The sequence below is a fragment of the Pogona vitticeps genome, chromosome 3 (assembly GCF_051106095.1).
Source record: "Pogona vitticeps strain Pit_001003342236 chromosome 3, PviZW2.1, whole genome shotgun sequence".
In the NCBI taxonomy this organism is placed as follows: Eukaryota; Metazoa; Chordata; class Lepidosauria; order Squamata; family Agamidae; genus Pogona; species Pogona vitticeps.
In genome coordinates this window covers 200591860-200604696 of record NC_135785.1, presented here as the reverse complement: position 1 = coordinate 200604696, position 12837 = coordinate 200591860, and the positions used below count along the sequence as shown (strand labels likewise).

Genomic DNA, 12837 nt, shown 5'->3' with positions numbered 1-12837 from the left:
TCCACGAATAAGAAAACATGAATATTTCCCCATTTTATTTGTTTGTTTGTAATTATAACAACAACATTCTGCCTACCGGCCGTCAATCAACTGATTGCCAGCCACCCGCCCCCATAGCCACCCACCCCAGTCTAACCCACCCCTTCCTCTCCCTACCTTAGCCAGCCCACCCCCGCCAACACCGCCTTACCGTAATCATCGCCACCACTGCAGGAGGTCTTGAACAGGCCTCCGCAGCCATAGTGTGTAAAAAGGAAAACTGGCTGCCCTTTGCAAAGATTGGGGCTGCAGCTTCATTTAGGGTAGGGAAGCAGCAGCTGCCATCTTTGCAAAGGGCAGCCTGGATTCCCTTCAGTCAGGTGGTGGGGGTGTGTGGCAGTGGTGGGGTGGTGGCAGTGGGGTGTGTGTGTGTGTTTTTAAAAAATACCCCCCCATGAATTGACAAATATATTCGTTAGTCCTCGCTTCATGGGGGCAACTTTGTGCTTCGTGTGCCATCAACTTTTGACAACTTATGAAGCAGGATGACTCACCAAAATGGTGAGTCGTCCCCGGCTCTAATTGTGACTATATCTGGATACAAACCAATATTTGTGCTTGAGGACAGGGATGTGAGAAGTCCTAGCAAAATTTCTTGTTTTTTCCCTGCATTATCCAAATTTCCTAGCTTCCCACAAAAGTGATTCCCCAGTCTTTCCTTGTATTCCATTTTCACAACATTTTATGCAAGAAACTGCCAAATTTCATGCAGCCTGTACCCTTTCCATTCAATCTTGAGTAGGAAATATGCCATTCTGCTCAGAAATTTAACAGTCTTGTACAGCTTGGTGTTTTTTCTGCCCTTTCCTGCTGAATACTGTGTGTGAAAAAATACCACGAAATCTCTTTGGATATAATATTCATTTCATAATACATTTTAATATTCATTTTAATTTGAAGCCCACAACAAACAGACTTTCATACTTACTTGTTCCTGGTCTGGCATCAGAAACATCCACCAGTGGCCCAGTTGCTTGTGAGACAGACTGGTAATGTACTGTGTGAGTAACAGTCAACGATTTCTGTTTTGATGTCTCTCCAAAATCAGCGTCCGTTAACAAGACAGTTGATCTATCATCTGTGCAAAAGGAATAACAAAAGAATTATCTTTTATAATGTCTTGTTATGCCTGATCATTAAAGAAGAATTAATAACCATTGATACATTATTCTCCATTCTGACTAAAATGTGTTTAGTTTGGTTTCCTTTTAGGAGCAAATATCCTCACTTTTTTACCATTGAGTGAAAACAAGAAATTGTCCTTATTTTTTTGGGTGCTTGTCCATGAGATGGCAAGATATTTTCTGGTGTATTTGACAAGGGTATTTACCTTTTCAACAATTAATGTTGTGTATAGGTTTCTCAAATGGGTCAAATGCAGATAGGTGCTCCCATGTTGCATGGTGCTTTAAAGATAATAAGCATAGGAAGAATTTGCATCTTTCTCATTGATCAGTTCTGTTTGACTTGTCATAGTGGTCCAATAGCAGTGTCAGCTACCTTTGCATTTAAGTGCAATTTGCAGATGTGTGAGTATTTACCAATTCAATGAGATGGCAGGAATCTTGCAAATTTATTTATTGATTATTTATTTGTCCTTTTAATTTATATTATTTATATGCCATATTTCTCCCCACAGGGGACTCAAGGCTGCTCATAAGTTTAAAAACAAAACAAAAAAATCAACAGCTCTACAATACCATAGAAATGCCATATTAAAAAACAACTAAACATATATCAAGATTAAAACCAAGATTAAAAACAATTTAAAAAACATTTTTAAATTTTAAATAATGTGTTCCAACTAACAACACTAACAGAAACATCATACTCTTTGGGATAACAAAAGACAATGCCCTTTTTCTGAAAGAATGCAGCAACATGTTGCATCATTGTATTTTTGCATTTTGAGTTAACATTTTGTTTTAGGATGGTCAACATTATTTTTAGAATCATGAATAATACCTTTTGTTAATCTTAAAGTCTTGCATTTGGGGGGACATGGGAGGGATCTTTGGCCATGTTGGTGTTTTTAACGTGTTTTTTTTTTAATTAAAAAGGAATTTAAAGGATTAAATATATTAATAAAAAGCAACAAAATGTATTCCTAATATACTCCTCTGCAAATAATAACTAATAACATTAACAAAATGGTGGTTTGTATATTCACCTAGAAGAATAAGAAACAAATTACTTCTCTTAATACTAAAAATAATGTCCCAGGCTCTGTAAAACAGAAGATCTGAATTTGATCCTTATTGTGGATGTTACTGCTGGAGGTGCTGAGAACATTTTCCACCACCTTCCTTCCCATTCCTCTTTCCCATTGTATTTCTGGTGCCTCAACCAAAGATGGCAAACCTGTGACCCTCCAATTGCTGTTGGACTTCATCTCCCATGAGCCTGCACGGCTGATGGTCAGGAATGGGGCAATTTAGGGTGCACCACCTGGAGGGCCACACCTTGCCACCTCCTGGTTTAAATTAAATCAACCAATATCTTTGAAGTTTTTCTTTTGTTAACTTTTTGTTACCCTGAACCACAAAAAGGAAATAAGTAAAAGAAAATCCAAGAAGGATATAGTTATCTTGAATACCAGATGAACGCTGAGCTTCTTGTTTCCAATTAATTTTTGGTTCTATCCTTCTTTCGGCCACAAACTTGGGAATTTAACTTGGAGTAGATTTCACTGAACAACATGAAATGTGCTTCCGAATAAATCTGCCTAGGTTGTGCAGTTAATAACTTAGGAAACATCCCTACTATTTATTAAAAAAAATCACAAGCAAAATAGCCTCCACCAGTGCCTTGCATTCAAAGTTCACTTCAAAAGGAACAATACAATGTTCTCCTAAGCCCCAGTGGCTTTATAAATGAACATAACAAGCCTATTGATGGTTTACCGATGGTCTCCATTGTGTCCCGCTCTTCAATCAGGAGTTGAGCTCTGGGAATATCTATATGCATTCTCAGTGTCTGCTGTTGCTTGTTAAGTGTGTCCGATGTCCTTGTATTCTTGCTAGGAATAAAAAGACCAAACCAAACAAAAAGGGGAAAACAGCTATGAGAATCAAATAAAGAAATTATAAAGATTACTTTGGTTTCTTATCACTTTCAGAAAGATGCTCAAAAATTCTTCTCTTCAGTTCTTTCAACTATATAAGCAGTATTAAATTAAAACAGAAAGCAAGAAGGTTAGAGAAACAGGAAATGAGCAGTCTTCACTTAACTATAAAGCCTTCATTTGAAGAAGGCTTTCTGAAGAACACAATCTTATGTAAGCAGTTTATAAGACCACTACTTCCCCCCATCTTCCATTTAGAGAACCAATGATCCCTTAATCCAATCAGAGGGAAGTGAATATTATTGCACTGTATTCTCATTCTATCTTGGCACTGATGGGCAGAGAAATCATAACTAAGGGTACAAGCAGAGAGGTATTTAGCCTGCTGTTTGGACTATGTGGGAATGGGTACTTTCCTCCTTTTGACAGTGATCACATGATGTAATCATTGGAGAGAACCGAATCATCCCCAAAGCATTCCTACCAGCACCTTTCTGTCCCCTGTAAGAGGCTCCCACTTTTTTTGGTGTGGGTAAGATTGCTCCAGTTTGGACCATTTCCAGTGCATGTAATTGCTGGAAATTCTCCCCAAAGTGAGCCTACTGGAGGTGGTTAGGATGAATTTAGGAGCCTCCACTGTGGCCACAGACAGCTATGATGAATCATAATGCCACAGAAGACATTCCAGGAACAGGGATCTGAGAGTGGAACTGGCTTTGGATGTGCTGGATCCCAAGCCACAATATTTCCATAAGAGAGGCCTTATCCTGGCTGGCCAGCTATGCTCACTTGCAGCTGACACGTCTAAGGGAATTTAATATAAAAAGATCCATTGATCTTGTCTGCAGAAAATCCACACACCCCTTCCTAATTGGGGTGAGGCAATGAATACACATACCATTTTCCTTCCCCCAATCTTATTTAGGGTTGCAATGATAAATACTACTCAACATGGAAAAGAGACATTTGAAAACTCATCCTTTAGTTGTTTATATGGATAGCAATTTGCCTGCTTTTTGTCCTGTTGTCACTGCAGGTAAGAACACACACTGGCACAATCCCATCACTACCCCTGCACTAACTCCAGGTGACTAATAATATTGTTTGGGAACAGAATAAGAAACAATTAGTGCACTGTCTCAGAACCTATTACATTCTCATTTCAAAATTCATGTACTGGAAAATTACCCTTGGAATGAGCTATCAATGAACAGTTAATATATCTTTTTTTAAAATGGCAATATAGCTGCAGGAAATCCATACTAGGTAATACTATATAGTAAAGATCTCCATCAAGTAGTAATGGCTTATCTGCATAAGAATTCTGGGTGAACAACAAGACAGCTGGGTTGCCTGGGAGAAATACAGAAGACTTCTAAGGGTGTTTTCACAGAAATAGATTGCATTTTGGACTGCTTGCAGAGTGGTCCAACCCCAATCTCTGCCCAAGTTGGATCTTTTTGGTCCAGCTGTAGAGCTTTTACTTTTTGGTGCCAGGCTACAGCGACTCCCCAACAGACAGAAGGGCTGCTTAAAGAGAGATTGCACACTGAATAGCAACCTTTTCCGGTAGAATGAGATGCATGGTTTCACAGTTGTCTGATTGCACTCTGAGACTGTTGCAAGAGCTTACCTTATACAATTGGTCATGGAGCCATATTACAGTTATGGTTCCCAATGTTTAATTTTCATCGTCAAATCAATCTGATTTCTTTCTGCCCTTGTCTTCTGTTAACTCTTGTTTTCACCCAGAGCTATCCGAAGGCCTCTTGCCATCATATTGTGTTCCCTCCTATTCTCCCTTACCACCTCCTCCATCTTTGTCTCTGAAAGTGTGTGATCTCTCTCTCATCTTCATATCTCTACCCCAAAGCTATCTTGTGCACGAGACCTCTGATTTAACACCTTAATCTCTTTCCTAAGTTTATCAAGAGCAAAACCCCAAATATATATCAGTGCAAGACTGTTTCTGATTTATGCTCTCTAAATGGTGATAGGGCAATATTTTTATTATAATGAGCAGTAGTAAGGAATTTCTTTCTACAATTGCAAAACGTAATGGTAATAATTCCCTTTTAAATTAAAATGAACTTTTCAGGCCAGGACTATAATGTGGTAAGGGAAAAAGAGTAACTTGAGCTTTGCCCCAGGGCACCAAAATTTAGAGAGCATCAAAATCTGCAGGTGAATTAACTGATGAAAATAAATGGAAATATCTCCTGGCTTTTTTTCTCTCCAGCCCCTTTTTAAAAAGTGTAACATTCCCTCTCTTATTGTTTCCCCCACTTTTCTGCGATGGTGGGCTTAGTCCACATGTCTGGGAAGAGTAGGTGGGAGATGGTGCTGACTGGAGGGATGTCAAAGTATTAATTACAACCCTGTCCCACACTCCAGAGGGATAACACTTCTCTCCTCAGAAGCTTTGGCGACAGACCTTTTTCATTTTAGATATAATAATTGTCTTGACTCTTGATGGAAAAGAGAGAATGAAGCTACCTTGGTTTAACAGCAGCTATTGGAGAAAAAAATCTAATCAGGTTAACAATCTGTATACTGAGGTAAAAGAGATGCTGGACAAGTGTTTTGGTGTTCATTTGATCATGGTCCTCTCACCTAACTGTGTTCAGAGAGGTAGCAATGTTACTCTGTTTCAGCAACAACAAAAACAGAAAAAAGAAAAAAAACCATGTAGACCTTGTGCACAATCTGAAAGTGGATGATACCTTTATTTTGCTACTAAAATCTCTCACACAAAAATGAAAATAAAACTAAAAACAATAAGACACAAGATATCTGAGGAAGTGGATTTCAGTCCACGAAAGTCTACACTGAAAGTTCTCAAAGGTGACACAATATTTTTGTTTTTGTTGCTACCTATGTACAGGGGCCCTGTTTCCAACTCAGAATATAAAAAAATAAAGGCTAAAAACAAACATAATGCAAAGCAGGAATTACTCTGGTTACTCTGCCCTTCCAGTAAAGCTTCCATCTGTGTCTGTTTGCCCATTGAAAATAACAAGAGAAAAACATTTTAAAAAGACTGGCAAAACTGCTCCATGGATTTTAAGGGTGTACATGTTTGCAGCAGAAGTCATTTATGTTACGGCCAATATTAACTTGACTAGATCCACCATGAACTGCACGCCTAGGGAGTCCCCAAACCCAGAGTTAGTCTTTGCGGTGGAAAGCAAATAGCAGTCTGCACCAGAAAAGGGGCAAAAAAGTTAGAGCATCCACACGGCACCCCTGCCACCTGTGCCTGGCATGTTTCTTTGAACCCAGAGGAATAAGCCAATCATTAAGGAAACCACAGATAATCTCCAATGTTTTGCAAACTATAATTTTGCACCCCAAAATCATTTTTTTCTATTTGCTAAAGTTATTCAAATGGGATGTTTCTCCAATAGTTGCTCTGCATTTTGGAAAAGTTTAAATTCTGATTTTCACAGAATCAAACCACCAAACTCTGGGTGTTATTCTTACCTCATAAGCATTTCAGCCAAGCTTTTTGCATCTAGAAAGAAAACAGGAGAAATATTACCTTTATAGAAATCACTCATTAGAACTGGTATGTCCATTTGATTAACACAATTGACTGCTGAAGGCCTTATCACTGCTAATCACAGGGCTGTTGCTCACTTATACATTCTCCCCTGAAGTTCACTCTGTGTTGTTGAAGGGTGCTGAAAGGATGCCTAATCTGAAATAACATTCACTGTATGTCCTGAACATCTGTTCATGGTACTGCTGAAACTAGAGCTCAGAGCTCAGTGTCAGAGCACATATTTTATATTTAGAAGGCCCCAGATTCCCTGGCATCAGCCATTACATTTGGAAGGTATGCTAAAAGTAGTAGTTTGAGGGTTGTTTTTCTTTTTCTTCTTTCCTTAGCAACCATTATAGAATATGAATTTAGTTACACAGTCACGAACCCTATATTACAGGGAGCAGTCCTCTATTTGAAGTGTTGTCTAGTTCTTTGGTTCTTAACTTTTGTTACTCAGATGTTTTTGGACTGCAACTCCCAGAAGCCTTCACCATCAGTTCTGCTGGCTGGGGTTTCTGGGAGTTGCAGTTCAAAAACACCTGAGTAACAAAGGTTAAGAACCACTGGTCTAGTTCATGTTGTAATGAAAGATAAAGGATTAGATCTACTTGTTAGTCCCAGCTATGGAAGCCCTATTGGGGCTTAAATTAGTGCAGAGTTCAGAAGTTCATTTCATTCAGTGATTTTATTTAGTCCCAACTGGGTTTAACCCAAAGACCCATAAAGAAGGGAGAAGAGAGGCCCTGAAGTTAACCACCCTGCCTGTAGCACAGGATTTGCAGACTAAACAAGCACATTTTATTTATTTATTTATATGTACAGCTCTCTCCTTTTTGCAGTTGAATGAGGCTTTTGGCTCATTTCCAGCATTTTGGATTTTTCCCACTACAAGGCTCTCGACACATCTGTGAGGGCAGAGCTTGATTATTCCAGTTGGGCATGTATGCCATCAGGAACATTTTCCCCAGCTTTGCAGAGAGCAAGAAAGAAACACTGCATGGGAGAAACTGAGGCTCTTTCACGCATCCCCTCCTGAGGCAGAACTCTTACTAGGGGGTGCCTTGGCTGGTGCACCAGAGACTTGAAATGGGAGGTGCATGTTAATGTGACCCAGTGCGGCAGAACCATTTCAATAGGTAAAATTGCATTGTAAAGGGAAAGGCACTGGGAATAAATCATCCTTCTGCACGATTTTGTTCCCAGAGTAAAGCTATTCTAGTACTGTATGTATGTATGTATGTATGTATGTATGTATGTATGTATGTATGTATGTATGTATGTATGTATGTATGTATGTATGTATGTATGTATGTATGTATGTATGTATGTATGTATGTATGTATGTATGTATGTCTGTCTCGCCCATCTAGTCTTTGACTACTCTGGGTGGCTCACAACAAGTGGGATAAAAACAATTAAAATGTAAACACAATTTACAACAATAAACAATAATTCAACACAAAGATGAATGCACTGAAATACTGTATGATTAGACATATTTAGACCAGGGAAGAAAAGCTTATTGCCAGCACCAATAACAGTGTGTACAAAAAAATCAACCAGACTTGTTAAAATATATGGCTAAACATCTCTGAATTTGGAAAGAAAAAAAAACAGGAATCCCAGCTTTTATCCCAGCTTCTGCTTGTTAGGATCCTGCCATATATGATGACTCTGAATGTCTTTTCATTTTTTAAGACTGCCTTGGGAAATCAACAGCAATCCAGTGGATTTCCGGTGAGCTACCACATTTAAAAATACAATTATGAACTGCATTTGGGAGCAAAGAAAATAGAGTTTCTGCAGCAGAACCTATGTCACACACATGTATATGCACACACATGCACACACACTTGTCAAGACTATGGGTCACTTATTCTTTTTAATACTTAAAAAAAATCTTCTGGTGTTCACACCCTTTTTTTGCTTCTTCACAGTCAGTGCTACTGCAAAGATTAGGGAGAAGCTAGATAAAACTCAAAATAAAATAGGAAAAATATTTTTTTTTTTTTACTATAACTCTAAGAATCCCCCAGCAAGCAAATCACAATATGGGCTGGGGGATTCTGGGAGTTGTGGTCCAAAAAGTATCTTTTCCAAGCTCTGAAGCTTAAAAAATCTTCCATATAGAACAGTGGTTCCCAACGTTGGGCAACCCAGTGTTCTTGGACTGCAACTCCCAGAAACTCCAGCTAGCACAGCTGGTACTGATGCTTCTGGGAATTGCAATCCAATAATACCTGGGCTACCCAAGGTTGGGAACCATTGGTGTATAGTATTTATTATATCTTCATCCTGCTTGGTGTCAGTGGGGCTGTACTAGAATTTGCATCCAATCTCCCTCTGAAAATTCATTTCTCTTCTCCTTGTAAGAACTTCTCTTTAAGATAAAGTTGAGAAGTTCCTAAGAAATGTTTAAGAAATCTGTTTTTCTGCTAGAGTTTTTCCATTGGAGTATTTTTCCTTCATTTTGAGAGAGAGAGACAGAGACAGAGACAGAGACACACACACAGAGAGAGCATGCAAACTGAAAGCTTCCATCTCGAAAGCATTCACTATGGACATCAGCTTAGCCACAGTATAAGCTTTACCCTCCAGTATAAAGAGATACTAAAAATAAAATATGCTTTCAGGAGGGATCCAAAGGAGCAGAAAGTTGTGGGCAACTGGTGGAAGAAATACCTGACAATAATGTCAGTGCAGAATCTGGTATTTTACAGAAAATAAATGCTCTGTCTGGGACACCCCTATGTTCCCAAGAATAAACAAAAGCAAAAATAAAGCACAAACCACGCAGCATTTGATACCAGAAGAAAATAAGGTTTGGCAAACTATAACATTCTAATGCCATATCTGCCCTAAACGTCTGATTAAAAACATGAAGGGGATGTAGCCGGAGGCAAACAAGCTTCCTTTTCTGATATTGTGCCAACTGCACAGTTGTCTGGGGCATGTCTAGAAAGATGTGCAACTTTGGGGCATGGTTAGGAAAGGTAGCACATACTGAATGACTGGCTGAGCACTTCATCTAAAAATACCATATAAGGAGAATTCTGGACAGTCTCAAGTGACAGATGACCCTCTTTTGCCGTGTTTTAAGTAATGAGCTATTAAAAGTCCAGATTCCAATCCCTGTATGTCTAACTGTGTTTGTGATGTCACCTCTTCTTTTTTCTGGCAGGCATTTCATCTAACTCAGCTGTATGGCAAACAGAAAAAAAACCCATTAAATTCTCTGTTGTGAGAATACCAATTTGATCAGTGGAAGCAGCCGAACATTTCCTTTGACTAATTTTTTTATAAGAAATGACCAGAATCCAGAGGTTTGTTCATAAATTCTATGAAAAGAACATGAGAGGGTTTTTTCTTTTTTTCAAATTGAATATGAGATTAAGGAAAGTTGACAGACAAGCCAATCCCTGGTTTGGATCTACCAGGTGCTTAATTTTCATACTAATTTATTGCCATGGCAATATCAGACTTCCTAAAATGTGACAGTCTCCATAATGTTACTAGACTAGTGTCAGCTGTGAAATAGTAGCCACACTGTCCCTCTAGCATGAAGGAAGGAAGGAAGCTCTATGCAGACTTATTAACTAATCTGTGCACAGGTCCTTGTTCTTGGGGAAGTGACCATAATATATGGAATAAATTCTTTGGGTCTAGTCTTACCTCTGAGTCTCTTCAACCTCTGCTCCCTCCTTCTCCTTCTCACAACCAGCAGAAGCACAAAAAGCAGCAAGACCCCGACCAAGATACAGGAAATGGTCACCAGCATCTTTAGCCCTTCATTGGTTGCCAGACCTTCCTCACTTTGGACAACTGACTTAATGAGTGGAGGGATTGTACCTGGAAACAATGTCATGATGTTAGAGGTTGATCAATGAAAACGATGGTTTTTAAGCAACTGTGGTGCACAGAAGGTTTAATTGATTAGGAAAGTTTCATTACACTAATTGTGCACGGGGATTTCAAAGGGAGACTTTACAGTTCTACCAGTTTGTGTGAAAAGGCAAATTATTAACTTTTTTGCCAGAAAATATAGCTCTTTTCATTCCTGTTGCTTCCTTGACTTCCTTGACTAAGATAAATGGGGTGTGTGTGTGTGTCAGTACAGGTTTCAGAATCCTCATTGGCAATCTGTGACTTGACAGGGAATGCTCAAAAACTACCATTGCTGATAATAAGGTCTTTAAGCGAGCAATCTTTCCCAGTTGCTGTTTTCCACACTTGCACATTTGGGAAAGTATAAGAAAAGAACAGGCAGGAAAAACAGTGGGCATGGTACCAGACTATTATGAATTGAGCCAAAATTTTGAATGTGTTGATCTCTTTTTTTAACTGGAAAGGACTTCATTTTCTAAAGCCTATACCCTTCCCCCTCACAGCACAATACTGCTTTTCTACTTTCACTGAGTTAAGACTAAGAAATGAGCTTATAAATTGTGGAAAATCAGAATCACTCTAACCTAAGCAGAGGTCTTTGAACATCTTTCACTCCTTTGCAGGTTCGATAAGTGGAAACTAAGCTCTTCATTGTTTATTATTCAAAGTCTTTCAAGCAGACCTTACAACACCTTCTGAAGGAACTTGAACAAGCTTTTGTGAATTAGAAATTGCACAGGAAACAGAGTAATAAAGGCCTACCAGTGCTGTTTATTTATTTATGTTATTTACTGTATAATGTTTTGTAGCAGCTTCTCTGTACAATACCCAAAGCAATATACAAAAAAAAGCTCTGGTGCATAAGAATATGCGTAACAATTGGGCATGATGTGCTCCTGTGACTGCTGCAGTAGAAATCCTCTTCTTTCCATTAAGAGGCATGCAAATGTGTGTAGTTGTGCACATGCACAATGCCTGTGCATATGTATGCACAGATTGCTACATACCAGCCATTATAGAGAAGAGAAGGATAATGTGTGCATCCCCTGAACAAATGAAAAAGGTATTTTCTTAATTTACCAGGATGTTGAGAAAGGATGAATATGCATCACATTGGGTTTTCCTGGTTTCCTGCATCACAAAGTTATTAGGCACCTTTGCAGGCACTGTAAAACTCACATTGCTATGTAGACACCATATCTAAACTAGTCATTAGAAAGGATGTCTGCTGTGAACCGCCCACAAATCATAGGCTTCTTAGAATGAAAGAGGTGCTTCCATTCCAAACTGAGGCTGCGGTCACACCAGTAAAATGTATCCTTTTTTCCTTGTGTCTTTTGCTCCCTGTATATTCATGCATTGAGGTCATGTGACATATATCCCATGATACATATATCCCATGATATATATCCCATGATAGGTGCTTCACAACCATGCAGTGGGGCATATCTCATTCCTCTGTACTTTTCCCTGCCCTCCTTTCTGCCCCCCCCCAAAAAAAATAATTGCTAGGGGATATTGATGGGTCAGCAGAATGTCCTTGCTGGCCACGTAGTGATCTCTGCCATTTTTTTCTATTTCCGCATTGCATTACTCTTTATGGAGAAGAGCCTACAGCACACTCTCTTACTTCAAGCCACATTTGACAGAATGCTGACATGCTGACATTCCCTTTAAAAAATTAATAATAACAAAAAGATAGTCAATCAAAAGTAGGTGGGGGAGGTGGAACCACACACCAGATGTAAAAGAAAAGACTTGGTTTAGTTGTACACAGTCAAAGGAATACCAGTTGTACTGTGCAATGAAACGTGGAACAAATCTACTAGTAGCCTCCCAGTGGGCTTGATTTGATGTGGAGTTAGCATGCAGGGCGAACAAAAGAATCGATAATCACTGTGCATTGCCTGAAGCCCCCTGCCCAAAAAGTGTCAGAATTCACAGGGAGTAACTTGGAAATATTTGGCTGATGTGACCACAGCCTGAGGAAAAGGGAAAAAAATGTTTAGAGGGAGAAGTAGTACAGCAACTTTCCTTCAGTCAAAACTTGCTTCTTCTGGTGCCAATCCATCAAAAATATGTAAAGACTTATGTCTGGCACTTATCAAAAACAGAGAAAATTAAAAGAAATTATAAAATATTGGGCAGATGAACACCCCCCCCCCCCAATATTATGACATTGTGTAGGATCATTTCTAAGTAGGAAACAAAGTTCTAAGTCCTATACGTGTTTCTGGGAGTTAAAGCCTGAAGCATCTTACAAAAAGATAAGGAGGCAATGACTAGAGCAGTGGTTCTTAAC

The 12837-nt window shown here is 39.0% G+C and overlaps 1 protein-coding gene across 4 annotated transcripts in view; it reads right to left on the bottom strand.

The window, feature by feature from the left end:
• DSCAM (DS cell adhesion molecule) overlaps positions 1-12837 on the bottom strand; it is a 427910-nt gene that overhangs the window by 30109 nt on the left and 384964 nt on the right. For all 4 annotated transcript variants that reach the window (XR_013543612.1, XR_013543613.1, XM_072994153.2 and 1 more), the window contains exons 27-30: positions 10323-10499; positions 6587-6617; positions 2943-3058; positions 968-1117 (exon numbers count right to left, since the gene is read on the bottom strand). Coding sequence is in view for 2 of the 4 variants with exons in the window: in XM_072994153.2 (XP_072850254.1) it covers positions 968-1117; positions 2943-3058; positions 6587-6617; positions 10323-10499 (474 nt within the window). In the remaining 2 variants the exon portion in view is untranslated. The remainder of the gene's footprint in view (positions 1-967; positions 1118-2942; positions 3059-6586; positions 6618-10322; positions 10500-12837) is intronic.